Below are 20,740 nucleotides of genomic sequence, written 5' to 3' on the forward strand. Positions count from 1 at the left end.
GACTCCATCCGGTCCTGCAGATAATGACACATCACCCGATGTCGTATTAATCAACCTAGCAGGAGTAGCCGTAACAAGACTTGTACCTAAATTTAAAAAGCTTGCACCCTCCTTGGGGAGTACATCCTTGGAGTGCAAGGTGGTTTTACGAAGTGCAAGACGATCTAAAAACAACTTTAAACGTTCTCTTTCAAGCTCTTTCCGTTCATGTTCCAATATAGCCTCAAGCTCATTAAAATGCTGTAGCTTCAGCTCCATCTTCTTGAGTTGCACTTCAATAATGTGTCGTGTAACCCGCTGCATTTCATGTTCGTCGCAGTCTGCAATGGCTCGTGCTTTTGCTGCTGCTGCTCCAAGCGCAGTTGCACCCGCAACCTCCAATGAATGTGTAGAAGATTTTTTTGGTGCAGCTTCTGTAGTGTCCATTGCTGTACTGTCTTCATGTTGTGCAGTCGAGTCAGTTGTAAGTGAGGGTGTAGCAACGTTATTTTTGAATGCATCATCTGTGGATTTGATCGAGGTGTCTTGTTTGCTTACAGTCGTCTGTTCAAATTTACGGATTGCACTTTCTGCAGCTGCAGCTGCAACATTGGGAGGAACCACGGCAGCCAAAAATGCTGCAAGCGAAAGAACAGGATTGTCTGCAGCACTAAAAGGAACACGAGCATATTGAAGTGGACCAAGAGAATCTTGCTTACGCTCCAAAAATGTATCCTCAATGGGAAGCTGTAAAAACTGCAAAATGCATTGATCGCGTGTACGAGTGCCAACATGCTCAGCAATCTTATTCCAGTTATCATCAAACAGCTCAATGCCTTCGAGTAGCAGCAAAGTTTCTTGATCAGTCCATGCCGCTTCTGAATCGTGATTTAGTGTGCCATCTTCCAGTTTTAAAAAGTCACCCGAGAAATAAGTAGACGGAAACCGACCCTCCAAGTAGCAATTGGGACAAATATCAAATACAGTAGATTTTGTGCAATGATAACGAGACTTTGTACACTCAACACCACATGTGGAGCATACTAACTTTGGTTTTTTAGTTTCTGAACCCGTTGTAGCCGTCTCGGCAGATCGCTTCTTGGAAAGTGTAGCAGAAGCATCTTGCTCATAAATGTTTTTTGAAAGTGCCAGCGGAGTCTTTGGCAACTGGCCACGTGTAGCACCAGTATGATCTGCCTCTGAAACAGCGCGAGCAGCACTTGAAAGTGAAGTGGCTGCAGACACACCGGTAGGAAGAGCTCCCTGTGCCTTGGAAATAGAGATATTGGGAAATAATGGTTGCAGACCTCGAGGAGTGTCTGCAGTAACACGGAAATGACCAGTGAAGGCTGGACCCACGGCAGAGGGACGGGAATCAGGATCCACCTAATCAGTAAAAACCCCATCAACATAATGTACCCATCACAGATCTGAATCTGTACTATAAATCAAATCAATTACCTGATAGTTGATGAGTCCCCATTGTTCCAAAACGGCATGAACACGAATGATAGCACACACATCCCCAGCAAGATTGCGTCTACAAGCAGTAACAGTCAGATATTCAGAAGGGTTTAATCGGTAAGTGTTGATCATAAAGTCACGGTAGTCTTTGTAGACCTGCGGAGTCTTGCTCTTGTTTTTGTTGTTGAAGAACTCTGGCAATGCCTTGCGCTCGATATTATGAATGTTGCCAAACGAAAACCACGACGAATAACTGGGAATAATGATTTCTTGAGTTTGCTGGGTCAGGACTTTAGTGGCAGCAGCAGGACCAGAGTCGATAGTCTTGAATGTTACAACAACACCATTCTGGGTAGTATTCTGATTCGAGCCATGTCCTGCAGGCAAGGTGGACTGACCCAGTTTCTGTAGTGGTGAGCTGTCTTGTTCCATAGGAGTTTGTTCGCTGGTAGTTTCTAGTACACTATCATTGGACGCACCGTTGGAAATAGGATGAAGAGGCTGCTCCAAGGTATGGGTGGCAGTGCCATGCACTGAGACTGACTGTTCATGACCATCGGACTGCTGCTGGGTCACTGTAGACGGATCCAAGTCCATGCCATTCCGATTTGCATTTTCTGCAAGAGTTTGGTTATTCATATCCGGATAATTACTGCTAGTAGGCTACAAGAATAGAGTCAATGGACGTTGAAAGAACAGCCCAGCCAGAATGTTAGTGTTCATGTATTGGTAGTTGCCCGTCCGACACCTCTGCAGTAATTGCCAGTATCTGACATGGCCTTTCTCACATTCCATATATATTTCTACTATGCAAAACACTACAATACACTGCTACTCACATGCATGAATAGCAATACAACTTTTCCCAGGCTTGCCGATGCTTGCTGATGCTTGCTGATGCTTGAATACTTCAAGATCTTGTCCTTGAACTTGTTTTTTTCGGTCTGCGCCGATCCACTTGTTTGCAAAATTTTGTTTGCTATTTTTGGCCAAATACAATCTGTGTTTTGCCCAATTATTTGCATTCTTTATTTTCCTGAAAATCGCCCATTCAATAGGTTGCAATACTCGGTCATGGCCCAGGACTCTCGTCATGAAGAGTCCGATGACGATCTTATGCTGTCTAGCGCTGCATTAGCTGCACTTCAGGATTTTATGAAGGATAAGGCTTTGGCTGAACAAAAACTGACTTCTTTGAAAGAAGATACAGTTTATGAGATCGATATTGTCGATTTCATCGAAGACTGGCAGTTGTCACAGTTCTGGTATGATGTCACTACCAGAAATACGCTTGCTAACGAGTCGATTCAAGAAACTTTTGATAATGCTCGCATTGGATGTGTTTCTTCGCCTTCTGTGTTTGTAACTCTAAAGGTTGGTCTTGACATTTGGATATTCAATCCATATCACATTCAATAGTTAGGACCTAACTAGTTGGGTTACAGTGAGACAGTTTGAATCAAATCATTCTATAAAAGTCATTATTTAAATTGTTGGTACTATTGTAGAAAATGGGCTTGTCCAATCGTAGCATCACAGTCTTTGAATTCGACAAGCGATTCAATGTGTATGGTGACGAATTCGTTTTTTTCGATTTCAATGAGCCATTGACACTTGATGAAAAAAATGGTGAACGACCGCTTAAAGGCATGTTTGATTTTCTGATTATCGATCCGCCATTTCTTAGCGAGGAATGTTTGCTAAAGACTGCCCAAACTGTACGATGGCTTGCCAAGCCAACTTGCAAGATCCTTATATGCACAGGAAAAGTCCAGACTGCTCGGATAAAAGCACAGCTTGAATGCATCGAAACAGACTTTTTACCACTGCATCAGAATGGGCTTCAGAACGAATTTCGTTCATTCATCAACTATTCTTCAAAAACCCTCAAGCGCAAAGAGTGAATAAATCATTTTTCAATGTGCAACCTATTCCAACTATTGCATTCTAATCGACAGTACATTGGTCTATTACCGCCGTCACTCACGTGAAATGGAACACTTGTATTACTTGCAGTCACTGCCTCTTCAGAATATACAATGACTGAATATTCCTTGTTTTTCTACTAATTCACTGGCATTTTCAATTCAATCAACATACTCCATCATATAATGTTTACAAACTATTCATGTATCTTCTTTTTGGTATAATCATATATTGTACAATCGCTAGATTCATGCATTACAATCCAACTATTAGGTTTGACTGTTCTGATGTTGTCCATCAAACTCGTGTATCTTGCAATCACATATGTTCGCGTTCTAGTTCAAGAAAACAATGTATGCTCCAGGAATGCAACGGTTGTTTCCATGCAATTACCCAGAAACCAGTCAGCTAAAGAAATTCCAAAAACAATGATCAATAATTTGGTGGAAATCATTCGATATTGGCCAGTTATCATGCATTTTGACTCTTTTATTTAGTTTCTATTTTACATGAATACGCTGCAAGATACCTAGCATTCAATTATTTATAAAACAACTCTAAATACATTCAAGAGATATTAAAGCAGTAGCCTGATATACTAGTTTATTAGGTAATAACATTTTATTCAAATTCGACTGTTCAAACATGACCAGTATACCGAGACTCGAAAGTGCTTCATCTACGATAATCACCATGCTGACTTGAACACCATTTTCTTTTCAAGTGGCTGCACAAATTCAATTGCCTCTTGTCGCCTTATAGATTCATTCGAATTTTCATTGATCGTCTATTCAAACCCAAACCCAAAACCAATCATTACTTTTTTATAATCTGACAAACCTGAATCTTTCAACTTTGACCAATCCAAATAAAACCATACCTTGAAGCCTTCAAGAGCCATCGATACACGATTCATGTACCACTTTTTAGTCTGAGATGGCAGTGCTGCTGGAATTGCAGGAGGACGCACAATATACGGACCAATGTCTGGTCGAGTGGCAATAGGCTGCATATTACATCGAGTTAAAACAAGGATCAAAACGTGACAGGCTCAACGTGCATCATTTAATTAAAAATATTTACCTCCACAGCTGGCACAGTTTGCATCTCTTGACTTGCTGGATATGCAGAAACACGAACAATAGGCAGCAATAGTTTCCAAATATCTCTGTCCATGGCATATCGATCTTCTTCTTGAAGTGTGCTGTTGGTGAGAAGGTCTAGATTCATATCTGCTCGGGCAAACGTACGAAGACTTTCAAAAGCAGCAGAGCTTAAAACATTGACATTCACTTGAACTTTGATGGACTTTGGAGCCAACAGGGTCTTGGTTTTTAGCATAAACTGGAAATGATCCTGCCCTGCCTCTACTCCCTGCAATTCAATTGCATACAAATAAAAAGTGTAAATATCTCTTGAACTGACTTGCAAATATTTCAAGCTTTAAACAACCTACCTCGACTACAATAACGATTCTATCTTTTCCATGAGGCAAAATGGCAATAGTCGCGGGTAAAACTCGATATGTACACAACTTTCCATCGCTAAACGTATCATATGTACTAGGTAAATCCCGGCCATTAATATCAACCGCACCAAGCTCAAGTACAGTATCTCCAGCATTTTCAACTTCAAATGATTTGCGTATTTTTTGTCGCTGGTTGACCTTGTTGAATACAATGGTCAACTGTCCGGGTATAGCATGAATGTCTGTTGAAGCACCTGTAGTTACATCTACACCATCAGCTTTCATCATAAATGATCCACCTGTACCTTCAAACTTGATTTCCTTGAGCAAATTAAGCTCTTTTCGGAGACTTGTTGGTTTGAGATGTGATTGGCTGGTTTTGATTTTTAATGGTTCTAATTCAGAATCAGATGCAGAGTCTTCGTCGGATTCTTCAAGTTCATCTGTTGCATCATCAAGATTGAAAAAGGCAATTCCACACAGCTCAGTGCGACCTTGAACCGTCGGGCTAAAGTGAATGCGCAAGATACGTGAAGCTAGTGGTTTCAACTCAAACTCGCTATAGCAATATACGTGATGCATTATGAATGATAGTGGCAAGTTAAAACCATAAAGGTACACTAGGTTCATCATAAGACATATGATACATACCTAATATTGGCTACAAAGTGTCTATTGTCCGATCTGACACGGATACGTAGTTTCAGATCTAGTGGATTTGTAACTACAACTTCTCTAAATTCTGGTGCATTGATACCCACAATGCCAAAATCTGTCAAAGGTTGATCTATATCAATCTGTGGCTGAACACCAGTGCCAAATAAATCCATGGTAAAATTTCCTGCATCGGATTCCATAATTGCGGTTCCCTTGTACAAAACTGCAATCGCTGGACAAAATACTATGGAAAGATTAAACGATTTTTTTGCTAAAGCAACACCCTATGTCCGCATACAATCCACAGATTGTACAATATTAGAAAATATAACAATACTTATACAAACCAGTCATCATTGATTGCTTACTGCTGACTGCCCAAGAACAATAAAAATATCTGAAAAGGCACGCTCAACATAAAAGCGCCATTTCATTGACCTTCTGGATGGATTGGAAATACTAAGGTCAATTTTAAATTTCTTTAACTGGTAAATACTTCCAAAATCGATGCTATCTGGAATGTCCAAAACAGGTGCTTGCTAAAGTAGTAGAAATAGTAATAAACAGGCATAAGTTATCGTTTCCAACAAGTTTGCTTCAAACACACTTTTGAGCATTTCCAAGTTCTTACATCTACCAAGGCTCCAGTAACAGGAATTTCCAGCGGAGGAAGAAAATCGAGAAACATATTGACTGTAAGCACCGCATTAAATTGTGTAATTTTGGGAACTTCAGTATCCATTGTGAGTAATTCTAAACCTCGTAAATCAAGCAATATATCTTTAGGCGCTTTTGGATGCAATATCCCAGAAAATGGAGAGACGGAATATTGCTGCAAGATCATAATGAGTAAATTAGTATATTTCACGATTTGATATTGCAACAATAAGTTACAAGTGTGCAGATCTATACCAGGAGATGACATCATAGTCATCAAAAGTAAATAATGTACCTTGTTTGAAATGTCCAACTTATACTTCATCTTGAATGCATTAGGATTGTAAAGTATCATTTTTCTCTTGGCTCCGCTATCAAAAGACTTTTGATAATCATCAAATTATCAAGTCGAAAATATTTTAGCTTTGTAACAAACACTTGAAAAATCTCAATAGCAGTATTTCTGACTTACTGTTGGTCCAAAATCAATACTAGATACATAATCATCAACATCAATCTCCTCTGTAGTCAAAAAGCGACTCAAACATAGCAGAGGCTTGATAGAAAAAAGTACATGAATGGGAACAACACTTGTTTGTCCTTTTCCAACATCAATACAAAGATAGTATGTGAATTGTTGGTTTCCAGAAAGGTTTCGAAGAAAATCAGGAGTTATAAATCCATCTTCAGTATACGGGGCATTGATTGATGCTCGAGCAACAATGTTTACTTTTGATCTATGAATAGTGCATGTTAATCCAAGTAGTCGATTATTTAATGAACCCCCAAAAACTAGAATAATACAACCCACCTATCCATATCAAACTCATTTCCTTTGATTCGGAATGAAGAGGGATGTATAGTAACGTATTCGGCGCGCTTAGAAACAGAATCCACTGTTAATGGATTTTCTTCGGAAACAGTCAATGAAACGTCAATGTCATGCGCACATCCGTTTTCAATAGAAAGCTAAATATTGTTTATCTGTTTAGTCTTATGTCTGCATTATTGAAAATAAAGTCAAGCTTAATGCTGATTGAGAGGTCGTCGATTTACCTGTATATCACGAGTTTCAGCAATGTTGATTTCTCCAAAATCAACAACTTCAGGTAAGCCTTCGCTATAAATCTGGTACAAAGCTCCTTCGCCATGAATATTAAAAGAGTACTCGTTGCTGGGAGTTTTAATATTGATAGTGGAGGAATAGTTTGTAACATATTTAGGTGAAAAAGTGACCGACACAGGAATAGTTTCGCCAGGCCCAATAGAGCCCTTGAGGTTAAAATCAGGTGAAAAAGTAATCTCTTGATCAGACTCCCATGGCGTTTGAACCTCATAATTCAAAATTGCATTGCCCTAAAAATCAAATTCCAGGAAAAATATTTCCAAAACAATAGTCAACTACCAAATCATGTCATCAAAAAAGCAGAATAGCTAATACAAGTCACCTACATCATTCTTGAAAACAACCACCAATATTTTGTCCATTCCAACGCCTGTAGATCCAAAATCAATTTCAGGGGGAATAAGCTCCAAGTTTGCGTGACCAGTTGCACCTACAAGCTTCATTTCTGAAAGCAGTGACCAATTTTCTGATCCATCATTCTGAAAATAGTACTGGCTTGATTAGTATCAATATAATTTATAACTAATAGATTCCTTTTCAAGTCTCTGTCAAAACTGTATGCTTACACTACAGCGCTCAATAATCAATTTGGCATGCTGCCAATCATTCCTTTGGCCGTCTGTGGATTCAAACATAGTTTCAATAGCAATTGTTTCGTTTGTCTCCAAATATCCTTCTGAATAATCAAAATTTCCAAATAACAATAATATAAATAAAAATTGTGGAATTTGCCAACATCACGATAGTCATCTAATCAAACACTATTCTTTGCTTTACCTGCAACAGACTTCATTTTCCACGCAAGTCCATCTGTTTCGCCATTAGGTCCTTCGACACGAGCGCGAAATCGAATTCTTGAATTACCAAAGTTGAAAATGTTACGGGAGGCTGTTACAGATTCACCTACCATTACTCGACCAACCGCTACATCGCTAGTATCATTCAAAGCCACCTCGTTGACAAAAACAAGAAATTTGAAAGGAAACTCTAAAACTACTTGTTCGCCCTTAATCTTGCCAGTTATCACAATTTTTGAATCAATAGCTTGATACGTATCACTCACAACTTTCACCTCGACTTGCACGGACTGATTGGGTCGGATTGGACGTCCTAGAGCCCAATTTTCACCAGAAAGAATATATGAAACTGCATCCTTGGACTTTTCCGGCTCAAGCTTTAAATCAAAAGCCAGGTCCAGTGTGCCAATGTTGACAATAGTCAAGGTACGAAGCTGAGTTTCAAGAATAGGAACATTCATAAAATCTAGCTGCCCATCTATACGCCAATCGTGAATGCCGCAACGAGCTTTGAATTGAATCTGATGATTGCCCGAGGGTCCGAGTGAAATGATAATGGGATCTCGGATGGTTTCAGATAATCCAGCAACAAAATTGACCGTCAAAAAAATGCTTTCATTGGGTGCCAAATGAACTTGACCAGTATCATCCCGACGCACTGTAAGTGTTACAAATTTACTTCGATGCGAAAACTCTAGAACGCCAGTCACAGTGCCAGTATTGGTGATTTTTGCTTGCTTGGTAAATAACTGCCCAACAGGACAAATACCAAAATCAAAACCTCCAAAAGTTTTGTCAGATTGCTCTTCAAATGATACAGCTAATCGACAGCCACCACCTATCCCCGATAGAGCAACAAACAAGGGCTCGCCTGTCCATATAATTTTTGACAATGACTGAAATTCTCCTTCCTCTCTTGGAAAAAAATCGACTTGAACTGTAGTTGTTTCACCAGCCTCAATCTTGCCAGACATTTGTGAAAACTTGAAAGGTGTGTTGGGTGCATCAGAGAAATCGTTGACATTTACCAATTCTTGCTGCTCTAAACGCCAAAAGTCTTGGTAGCTGCCAATGTTTGAAATTCCAATGGTTTGTAAAACTGATTTGCCTTTTTCAACTAGCCCAAAGTCTATTTTCTGAGGAGCAGCAACTATGCTTGGAACACCGACACGAGCAGCAACAGTGAATGACATAATTTCATTGTCTCCAGACATGACACAAAACACTTGACAATATGATCCCAAAATGCTTGCCTGAAATGTTGCTGAAATGTTGACTGACTCACCAGGCAATAAGGTTCCAGAAGTAGGGTTAACTTGAAATAGCTCATCAACGACTTCGGCGTTGACAGATGTCGCGTCATCCGGCTTGATGGGAGTAATAAGTTGGTTTGGCCTGGGTGTAATCAAGTAATCAAATCCAATATTTCCCTCGTTGGGGATATTAAACAGCAAAATGGAGTCGCTCTTGTTTCCACCACGAATCAGTCCTAAATCAAAAGTGTTTTCATCCAATGGTTCACTCTGTTCTGTTTTTTTAAAATTCTCCACAGCCACTGCTGATATCTGTAGCCGTCGAAGAGCTTGCTGCAAAAAGTCTCGATTGGGAATCCATTTATCTTTTGCCAACTGTTCTTGAACGGCTTGTACAACGGAATTGGTGTTTTCAAGAATTCTTTCGCTCATACTTTCTATTAATTGAATTTGACCAGAGCTGTCCAAACCTGTCCCTGTTGCAAGCGTCATTTCTTGAGCAATCTGGAGAATATTCTCAATCTTCTTTTTTTGTGACTGAATTGTAGCAAGTGCCATCCGTGTAGTGTTATTCAAATCAGTCGGTACAAGCCCGCGAGAGCTCAGCGTTCTAGCAATTGCATTTTCTTGTGGTGTAAATTGCTCTTCAAAAGTCATTGGCGTCATTCCACGAGCACCATCAGCTGCCGAATTCATACCAAACGATCCTTCAGATGACTCATTATCCTCTCTACGTGCGCCTCGTCGACGACCAGGTTGATATTTTCCTAAACCACCAGCACTTTTTTTTAATGAAGATCCAGGCTTGCTATCCAAATCAGCGGTACCAGGTATTGAAGCATTAGCACTGTTATTTTCAGTATCCGATCTGCTACCGCTGATAATTGAGGAAGCAGGATCGCGCAAACCAATTGCAATCTCAAGTTCCTTTTCCATTTGAATCAACTCATCAGTAAATTTGGCTGCATTAGACTCGGCTGCGGTTAGAGGTTTTGAGCCATGCTTTGCTGGGGAAGTTGTGCGCACTCTACTGCTTGAATCACTATCTGTGATGGGTGAACGAGTAGTATCGGATACATAACTCCGTGACTGCAATCGAAGATTAGACCCATCAAGCATGTCGGCATTGGTCGGATCGGATAATGGAGTGCTTCCGCCCTCGGTTGATGGTCTTTCTACATTTCCAGCTGAATTTATAAAAGGCTTTTTCGAGTGTAAAAGTCTAATAGCACAATTGGTAGATAAGCATCAAGTTCAAAAAACAATATCAGATTTAGAATACATATACAATCATACTGTGTTACAAATGAAATAAAATTAAACTATCGTACTTTTGGGTTTGTTTTTTAGTTGGAATCACGGGCTGCTGAATAATATTGGACGGAGCTTCAGCAACAATGTTTTCATCGGGCAAAAGCTCAAGCTCAGCAGTTCGAAGTCCCGCCAAAACCTCATAGAGATTATCCAAATGAGATTGAAAAACGTATCTAGAAGCTTCAATGTCAGGAGTGGGCGTACTTTGCACATCTGCATGATTTGGTCCTGGCTGATCTGCTTTTGCAGAGGTAGTATCTGATGCAATAATAGTGCGTGTTTCTCCAATGTGTATTTTCGGTGGTTTAATTTTCACAATGGCTTTGCCACCTTTCGCTGTTATACGCCCAGTATACTGCTCTCCATCCAGTGTACGTAAAATAAAAGTTGACAGATATGTGACATCGTATCCACGAGGACAGATTGAGATATTAATCAAAAAGGTTTGACCAGGTTGTACTACACTACTTACAGGATCGCAGTAAAAGCAACTAAACTGACTTTCCTCTTTTTCAGTCTTATCTTGAGAGGTTGGCATCATTGCAATCTCATACTTAATTACTTGTGTGCCAGTATTGGCAATTGCAATGGATCTAGTGTGTGTGTGATCTACAGTGATAATGCCAAAATCAATATCCCTGAACTCGGCCGAGATTTTGAGATAAGGCACACCAACAACACCATAACACATTAGTGTTGGGTTTCCCGCATCGGTGAAAAACCGAATAGCAGATGCAAGTGTTTCAAAATCAGTTGGAATGTAGGTGATGCTGACAGCAATACTTTCTCCGGCACCGATTGTGCCTTCCGTGACATTCATAATTAAGCATGGATTTTCAACTTCTGCTTTCCAATTGCATGATGCATTTCCTTCGTTGTAAAGACGCAATTCCAGTGTTTTGTTGACATTAATAAATGTTGTTTTGAAATCAATCTCAATGTTCTGCATGCGAAAGGAGGGATAGCCAACTTTTACTTTGAGAGGAATCTGTAGGTTTTCAAGAATGCCGTTGGGAACACGCCACCATTTAACTAAAATATAGGCGCTTGATCCTTCAATATTCTTGCATTGGCACTCGAGTTGAAACGTCTGTGTACCACCACTTGCAATAGTACCTTCGTGCTCATACGGATCGCCATTGACAAATCGAAATTCAGATGAACTAGAAACAATATCAAGTTCATATCTTGTTTCAAGTAAACCACGATTGTGAATTCGTAAACTCTGCTGGCTTTTTGAATTCACCTTCAAACTGCCAAAATCAACTAATTCATCAGATATCATCTCAGCACTTGCGCCAGTTCCACAGAGATGCACAGAGCAGGTGCCATATTTATGATGAAACACAGCGTCGCCATGAAATTGGATTTGTTCTCGTGGTGGATGAAATTCGATTGTAATTTCAAGCCTTTCTCCAGCTTGAATAAACCATGATCGTTGACTAATTGAAAATTCTGGAGGTATCGAGTCCAGTATCAAATTTTGTGGAATCGACGACATATTCATGACTTCCAAATAAAAAACCCCGCTATTTTGTTGAGATCGATCAGTCATGACACCATACGAATCTGTTTCATATGTGTTTGATCGATTTGTCACGGAAGTCTCAAAGTACCGCTCAGCAGGAGCATATCCAAAGTCATGAAAAGCAGGAAATAGTTCAAGTGGCCGATAAACAGATCCTGTGATATTCAAAGACGTGTTTTTAATAAGATTGTGTAGTGGAGTATCTGGCGTTTCCTCTTTATCTATATTTGGCATATAGTGAAATACAAGCTGTTCGTCAGCATGAGATCTATATGTAGCAATGTATCCCATTTTAAAATGGTACGAGTGGAAAGGTTTCAGTTCTAAAATATTTGGCACAATCGAGTCTATAATTGATACACTGTTTGGATCGACAATTTGAACAGACAAAGACCGGTCGTACAAATGAACATTTTCTTTTTGTCGAAGTAATAGATCCCCTCGCCGTTTTGAAATGCCACTTGAGAACATCTGTAGTTGATGCTGGGCTTGGATAGCGGAAGCTATAGGCATTAAACTCTGTCGTCTTTTGAACTCGTAGTATTTTCGTTTGAGAATGCTCCAATAATTCTTTTTAATTTCAATACTATCAGGTCCATTAAAACCCAATGAAGAAAAGTTACCCATTGGAACAGTAACGCTTTGAGAAACAAACTGAAGCTTGAATCGTTCTCGAGTATGTGATGTTACCGCTTTCAAAACTAGTGGGAGTGTTCCTTTGTTGGTCAAGTAAATCGAACACCAAGCAATGGTTTCCTCTTGAAGCTCACCAAAATTAATCTTTCGGTTTGTATATTTTTCGCAAACCAGATCAGCAACTCCACCTAAACCGGTCAATGGGATAATAAATGCCTTTTGATTTGCAAATATTTGCATCTTGGTTTGAATGCTGCGCGTTTCGGTCGGTTTGAAATAAACTTGGAACTCCATTTGAGATTTGGAAATGATGGTAAATGTTTTTGGAACAACTGAAAACGGAGGTCGGACCAGTATAGTAACACTGAGGTCTGTTGTTCCATTGTTATAAAGAACTATTTGTTTTTTCTTTGCATTAAATATTACTACTGATCCAAAGTCCAGAGCGTCTGGCAAACCGCTGAGCAAAGTGTTGACTGCCACACCACGAAGAATGATCGTGCCTACTTTAACTGGCTTGGACACTTTGTCTGAAATATCTGCAATATACACTTCACAGGTAGTTTCATAAAATCCACTTACGTCGCATTTGAATTTGAATGCCACAGTAAAGGTCTCATAACCAGTTACTTCCCCCATCATGACAGGTGCATCAAACGGATTAAACTTGCTTTTCAACGCAGTGAACTTGATACTCCATGAGTATGTTGTCAAATGAGGATTGCACAGTAATAAATTTTTACTGGTTTCGACCATTGCTTCACCAGTTAATTCAATCTTGCCAAAATCAAGCACCATTTGATGATCGTTTCCAAAAAGTGGAAGCACTAAAATCCCATTTGCAAGCCGTTTGATCATTTGAGTTGAATTGATGGAGTGACTCTCCTGATCCAGTGCTGTGGCAAAACCATAGATTGTAACAAATCTTCCAATATCTGAGGGAGTATTGAAGTAACTATCTAGTTTAAAGGTGTCTCCAGGTGAAAGAAGCCGGCGGATTGGATCTACGACAAATCCTGTAGAAGTCAAAAATTGAACGTTTTTGGGCATGGTTCCGCGGTTTTGGACAGTGAGCGCTTCAGAGGCAACGGTAGATTGAAACACTGAATCTCCCATTGCAGTACTTTCAAATCCAGTAGCTATAGTGTCCACAAAATTGAATTAAGCAAGTTATTATCATCAGCGCATTTTAATTCATCAGATATGTTTATGAAATAACCAGTAGACATACCTTGAACTTCTGTAATGTAAGGATCTGTTTTAAATACAACATCAAATGCCGCACCGTCAAAGTTTTTCATCTTTGCTTCGGAAAAAATATCCATGGTTGTGTTCATGTCAAACAGATTCTCTCGTTGGATCTCAGTAGGGTAGTCTTCAATGAGATATTTTGGAGACGACATCCACTTGATTAAAAACTCTATACCGTTTTTGTCACGCGTGTCATTGGCTCTGCGTACATATGGCTCGATGCATATTCCAAACAATCGCATTGGTCTCATAAACATTGCTGCAGCAACCAAATGTCTATATGGCTCAACCACACGAATGGCAATGGCTTTCATTAATGGACCGCGCATTTTTGCATGATAAGTAAATGTTACTGGGATAAGAGAAAAGGCTGGCACCAAAGTCGGTTCTGCATTTCGGGTAGATAAAGAAGTCGTAATGCTGTTTTTTTCCAAGTGAATTGAATCGCCTAAACCATCAATTGCCACACCTAAGTCGTATTGTGACTCGTTGATGAGAGAAATGGATAGTTCCTGGTGTTGGTCAATACAACAAGGTTTGAAAAATATATTTTCCCACACTGGAAAATATACTGCTTGACCAATAAATGCCTTGACGTGGAGAGGAATACTCTGAAATTCTGGGCATACAACTTCAATTGTAGTGCACAAATTTCCACGAATACTGCTTGTTCCTTGTCCAATACTCAGCGTAATCTCGATAGTATTTGCCATATTTGGAGCAATTAAAACCAGATAAGGACAGGAAACATTTGGGTGATGTGAAAACAACGAAATAGTAGCAGGGGTATCGCCCAGATTCATAAATGTCAAACATCTGACAAGAGTTTTGGATTCAGTTGAGCAAATGCCAAAATCAAGAGTATGTGTAATGTGTCTAGTTTCGCTATCCGTTTGAGCGGAAATCATTTTACTAATAATCTGTGACTCTTCTTCACTAAAACATATATCAGAGGTTTCTTTGATACTTTCATGCTTTTTGAATTTGGCAATCAAGTCAGTACGTTCTCGAGCTAGAGTGTTTGCACCTTCGCACGATCTATCCTCATTTTCTGGGTAAAGTGCAATTGGAATGCCCGATATACCGGACACATTAACAGATAAAAGATCGCCTCCAGGACCTCGAACCTCTACCACATCGTGTTGGTAACCAAGTAGCTTTGGCTCAAAGAAAACAAGAATAGGCTTTGTCTCGAAAGGCTGTAAACGAAGCGAGGTGGTTGAAAGAGTAAAAACTGATTTAACCATATTTTCCGTAGCCAACGGTTTACAGCTCTTGGATAAGCTTAGAGAAAAATTTGCTGTCTGTTGCATAATTTCACTCTTGACCGTCAAATTAACTAGTATCGATCCCGCAGACAAATTCTCTAGTTTAAACGTCGTTTCTTTGCGTTTTTCTGGAAGCACCCATCCAAAGTCAAGAAATTCTGGATGGGCAGTAAAAAAACTTTTTTGAATTGCCAAAAGTTGACAAGATGCCATTCGCTTACCAAGCTCGTCAATGAGATATACTCCTCCCTCGACTCGCTCAGATTTCATTGCATTCGGATTAAATGTCACTATAATTTCGCTGACACCCTCTCCTTGTAAACGCAAATGAAATGATTTGAGTGTGAAAACATCAACCGGTTCAATGGCGAGAAAATAGTCTCGCTCATCATGATCACCACGGTTGGCGCGATATCTCAATGCAAGTGTTTTGGTAATAGGTACACTCACGCTTTGAAATTCCATTTGAGCAGGTTCAATAACAATCTTCATTGAAGCTGGCTTGAAATGACAAAACTCAAGTCCAGTTCGTAGAAACTCCCAGATGTTGCCTGGATCTTGCAAGTCAACTTGATCCACAATATCAGTTTTATCCTGTTGACCAAGTTTTCCCATACTATATGTACGGGAAGAAACTATATTTCGAGAGTGTGCCTGCATAAGTGTATGTTTAAGTAATGGTTGCGAGTCTTGCAGACTGGCTGATAGGCATGTCACAAATGTCATTTCAGTCCGTCGTTTCTGTAATGGTGGTACTACAAATGTGTTGCTGTACAATTTTGAAAGTAAATTTTCCCATTCATCATCATCTGGATGAGCATCCACAGTTTGAAATGCTGATGGTAGTAACATGACCCCACGATTGCGCATAAGCGATACAACATCATAATACGGAATACCGTCAACAGTAAACCCACTAGGCACAGGAATAGAAAATCCTCGGGGAACAAAAAATGGGTTTCCTTCTACATCAATTCCCGCAAACATATTTCGCTGGCCGCCTTCTGATAATTTTCCATCCCCAGAGTAAAACCGAGTTCCCATTATGGTAATGCCAAGTGGAAATGGTTTGACGTGTGACTGGCGCCCATAATAAGGAATACCAAAAGAGTCGTACCCTGCTGGAATAGGTGGAATATTTACTGGAGGTGAAAAGTATGGCTCATTTTGTGGAGTAAACCCTGCTGGAATTGGGAAAAAATACACAATCTCTGATATTTTTGGTGGACTCGATGATATAGACTTATGCTTTAATAAGCTTTCATCATGTGTAAATAAAGAATCTTGGTTAAAAGAATCTCCAGTATGATTTTCAGATTGACCTCGAGTAGTTGCATTACGAGAATGATCGTACAGCTCTTTTGATTCGGTGAAATCAAGATTGTCATGGTAGTCATCATCTATGATTTCAAGTTGAATTGCAATCCAGTTTTTTGAGTTTTCACGCATACGAATATATATACTGAACTTTACTCCGATAGATAACGCAGCACTAGAATATGTGAAAATAATGTAAGCACAAAAAAAGTATGATGTTTTAAGACATGAGATGTAGCAATAGATGCATGCACATTATAACTACTTGCATTTCATTAGCACTCTGTTGAACCGTCACACCTGATAAATCTTTATCGACTCCCACTACTCGAGCTAGAATTCGCTGCAACTCGGGATGATTTGGTTGAATAATGTCTAGCAAAACTGGTGCATTCAAGGGAAAATCGGAAATGTACGGGGCAGTTTTGAGAAAAGGATTTCGATTTGGCCACAAGATCGGATTACATGAATACGTGTAGCCCCCCTCTACTAAGCCAGACCCGCCAATACTATTGTCAAATATGCTTTCATCTTTTGATGATAATACTGCAATGCTGGAGGATACATTTGTGAGACTAGCCTGCGCAGCCAACAATTTACCACGCACTGCTAGCATTTGTTTTCCATAAATGGGTGAAACAGGGTGTGCATTTCTATCAATACGTTCAGGATCGTATCCAGAAAACGGGCAAACAATGCTAAATCCGTATGGGTAGCGCCGAGAATCAGCTGCAAAATCCCCCTCTGCTGTAATGTGTTCAATTTTTGGAGGTAGACGAGTTGCACCACGAGGAATGTCGTCAAAGTTGGCCCACATGCTTGTGTTTTTAACAATTGTAAGTCTGTTTGAATCATTTCCATTTTTCATGGCAGGTGTAGCCATAGCCTCGCGACGAGAAATAAGCTGTATTGGATCACTCGAATCCATTAAAGTATTTGGTGCATATGTGTATCCATAAACAAGTGTTGGAATCCCGCCAGTTTGCTCCAAAAATTCATATTGGGAGCGTGGTGGTTGAAGTGCTTCAGTCCATTCCTCATCCATAAACAATGGTGGAATTGTAGTGACTCCTTTTGGGACGCCTGGAATAGATGGAATCAGGCGAGTAAGAGTGACATTTGACTTGTCGTGAATTGGTAAATCCAGCAGCACAGATTTTGTATTAAGCAAGGAAGAGTTGGCGTCACAAAAAAACCCAGGACATCCAGGAACAGGAAGACATTTAGATACAGTGCCGGGTGAACAAATCAATTCTCGAAGAAGTTTAGATTGCATTGATACACGACATTGCTCAGTATATTTCCACTAATCATTGAATTGAACAGTGGTTATAAATACGCAACAAAATGCATCAGTATGGATCGACAAGATCTTGGAAAATTTACCTTTTCAAACACTGCCACTTCGTTAGCATAGCTATCGCTGTTGAAATTGATTACATTTAAGCATTTTGAATAAACCAAGCCGGCTTGAATACATTCAATCCCTTGAAGAACCGCATCTTCGTTGAGAATAGGAAGCCAGGAGCTAAAATCAACATTCAATATCATGGTAAACCCAAAAGCACTATAATTGGAAATTTACCCACTAGTCTTGAAACAGAATATTGATACTCACCTAACAAACTGAATCGCCATTCTTTGTAACGAGGGATTTGGCGATTGCATTAGAGGATGAATGAACTTCTTGAACAGTGCGCCAATATATTTTTTATTTACTTCGGTGTGCTTTAGCTACAGACATAATTTTTAAAATAAAGCAAGCCACAAGAGAAACTCAGACAAAACTGTATAGTTGAAAACTTGAGACAACAATCTAGCATCAAAATGCAACAAATTCCAATATTACCTCATTGTTTAGAATTCCCAACGTCGCTAATATAACGTGCATTTCTGGGTCATCCTGCTTAATCACACTTTGTTCTCGATTGAGAAAGATATTCGAAATAAAAGCATGTTCCTGGTAGACTAAATACAGCACTAAATCTTCAGTAGAGTTGGATTGTGGATGAAGCAAGCGAACATATTTTCCAATAGCGTGAAAAAGATAAATCTTCAAATCAAGTGCGTTTCTATCAATAGCGCCAGTCTGCATTAAAGGCAATTAAATTCTAATCCAAGTTAAAATGCATACCATATGCGAATAAAAGCCATTTTTAAGCCACTAAGCAATAATTCACTATTGGCTTTACCTTGCGCTCGTTATACTGAATTTCTAATAGTTTCTTTGCAAGTTCCCTCAATGCCTATAAAATAAATGATTGCATAAAATTAAACGACACGTCGTAATAGACAAAGCTTATTTACCGCATCTTCAATCGATAATGAACATCTATTTTTGGCCAAAAACATACCAAATGCATTAATGGAAGATACTCTTCAACAGACCCAAGCTGGACCCCAAGCTGCCCAATCAAATAAACAGCCTTTAACCGATTTTCTTTTCGCTCATCCGACACAACCAAATTCATCAGTAAGCTAACAATATTCTAAATTTGTTCCGGTAAACAATAATTAAACAAAGTCATTCCACATGTCATTTTCTACCAAATCATCAATATTCTTACAAAACAGATGACCGAATCAACAAGGGTTTTTATGATGCAAGGAAGTGCCCGGCCAAGAGCAACCATGGCAATATGCCTTAAAAACGACTCTGATTGTGCCAATCCAAGAAGAATAAGTTTCCAACCTCGATTGCAATGAACCTGAAGTACAAACAGGCTTGGATCATCTGTAAACAAATATAAAATACATACATTTAGCTTCTGTTCACAGTCAAAACAATGAACCTAATACCAAAATACCTCTTTTGGATACTTCGCTCAAGCCTTTGGCAATCAGCATCAATGTTTTTCCAATATTTTCATTCGAGACTGCATCAAGTGAAAGGCCACTCAAGCCAACACATCTGCCCAGATGACTTGTATTGGCAATCGACTTTAAATTATTTCCTATTGTAACCCGCGTTAAAACCATAGTGGCTGCTGTAGCAGTAACAATATCAGTATTGAAAGCAAAAAGATCTTTACCTCTGGTAATCTTTCCGTTCATAGAATCTGATAAATCAGTGTGCTTGATCACTTTAGAATCAGTATTCAATAGCTGTGGCACTATATTCGGCTGCTCAAGTGCTCCCATAATAGTTGAGCTCTGTGTTTTAGTTTTTGCATCCAACAAAGATCTATCTGTAGGCATGACACTCTTTAGTGACTGATAGTGTGATGGCTGCTCCATCCAAGAGGTTAAAAACTCGGTTGTACTATCAGTGGGCACATTCGTGCCAACATTTTCTTGTGTCTGCACAGATGAATGGCTGACAACTTTTGCCCAGAGTGCTGCAACAACTGAAATGAAATTCTCTTGAGACTCAATGACTGATACTGTTTGGTTGTTTGCTCTCCTGAAATGACCTTTGAACTACATGCACAAAAACAAGATATTATCAATCGTTAACTGCTGTCATTTACGATTATAAGCAAATCTACTTTGAAGGAGCAAAATGAAGGGTTGTGTATATCTAGCCAAATAGCGACATACCACTTTATCGCGCAGCATAATCCATCGTCGAGAAGTAAGTCTTTGGAACTTGATGATCTTCCTAGCTCCAGAAACACTCCTAGCAGATGCTGGGGCTGGACTCGGTGGTGGAAACGGTTGTGTCGAGACTTGGTCGTTTTTTAAATTCTGTACTCTAGGTTGTTGTGTTGAAGATGCTCTTGCAGATGCATCAGACCCGCCATGTCCAATACTTGCACTAGATATAATTTCTTCAGTAGCATTGGTCTGTTTAGGTCTGACGTATTTTTGCTGGTCTCGAGATACGAGATTTGATGCGAGTGGTGCACCATTACTACCACCTCCAGACCTTGACCTAGACGATGGACGAGCTGAACGAATCCCGGTTAGTGATGGATAAGCCTCTTTGTCCTTTTGCTCAGCTACTGCTTCTTCTATTTTTTCTGGAGGCAATTGGCTCATCTGATGTATGTATTGGATTGAAGGGAAGAAATTGCTAGTTTTTAAACTCCGCCAACACACATTCAACAACTCTTGGTGATTCAAACTCAACCTTCATAATCACATCTAATTCGATAGT

General features: G+C 39.6%; 3 protein-coding genes across 3 annotated transcripts; 1 reads left to right on the top strand and 2 right to left on the bottom strand.

Moving 5' to 3' along the window:
• Positions 1-135: 135 nt before the first annotated feature.
• BATDEDRAFT_2502 (uncharacterized protein) lies at positions 136-1,731 on the bottom strand (the record flags this gene model as incomplete). The annotated part of the gene is made up of 4 exons (XM_006681512.1): positions 136-428; positions 558-1,137; positions 1,225-1,365; positions 1,441-1,731. Coding segments are annotated over 4 exons (1,305 nt in total), but the record flags the coding sequence as incomplete, so codon positions are not given.
• Positions 1,732-2,538: 807 nt separating this feature from the next.
• Positions 2,539-3,907, top strand: BATDEDRAFT_17697 (uncharacterized protein). Its single transcript, XM_006681553.1, has 2 exons — positions 2,539-2,817; positions 2,952-3,907. The coding sequence occupies exons 1-2, from the start codon at positions 2,560-2,562 to the stop codon at positions 3,345-3,347; spliced, it is 654 nt and encodes a 217-aa protein (XP_006681616.1). The 5' UTR covers positions 2,539-2,559; the 3' UTR covers positions 3,348-3,907.
• Positions 3,908-10,627: 6,720 nt separating this feature from the next.
• BATDEDRAFT_91491 (uncharacterized protein) lies at positions 10,628-20,622 on the bottom strand (the record flags this gene model as incomplete). The annotated part of the gene is made up of 11 exons (XM_006681769.1): positions 10,628-13,944; positions 14,037-16,724; positions 16,942-17,947; positions 18,028-18,169; positions 18,260-18,375; positions 18,491-18,730; positions 18,834-18,887; positions 18,996-19,130; positions 19,209-19,375; positions 19,449-20,061; positions 20,182-20,622. The coding sequence occupies 11 exons, from the start codon at positions 20,620-20,622 to the stop codon at positions 10,628-10,630; spliced, it is 8,919 nt and encodes a 2,972-aa protein (XP_006681832.1).
• Positions 20,623-20,740: the final 118 nt, after the last annotated feature.

The sequence above is a fragment of the Batrachochytrium dendrobatidis genome (genome assembly GCF_000203795.2).
Source record: "Batrachochytrium dendrobatidis JAM81 unplaced genomic scaffold BATDEscaffold_13, whole genome shotgun sequence".
NCBI lineage: Eukaryota > Fungi > Chytridiomycota > Chytridiomycetes > Rhizophydiales > Batrachochytrium > Batrachochytrium dendrobatidis.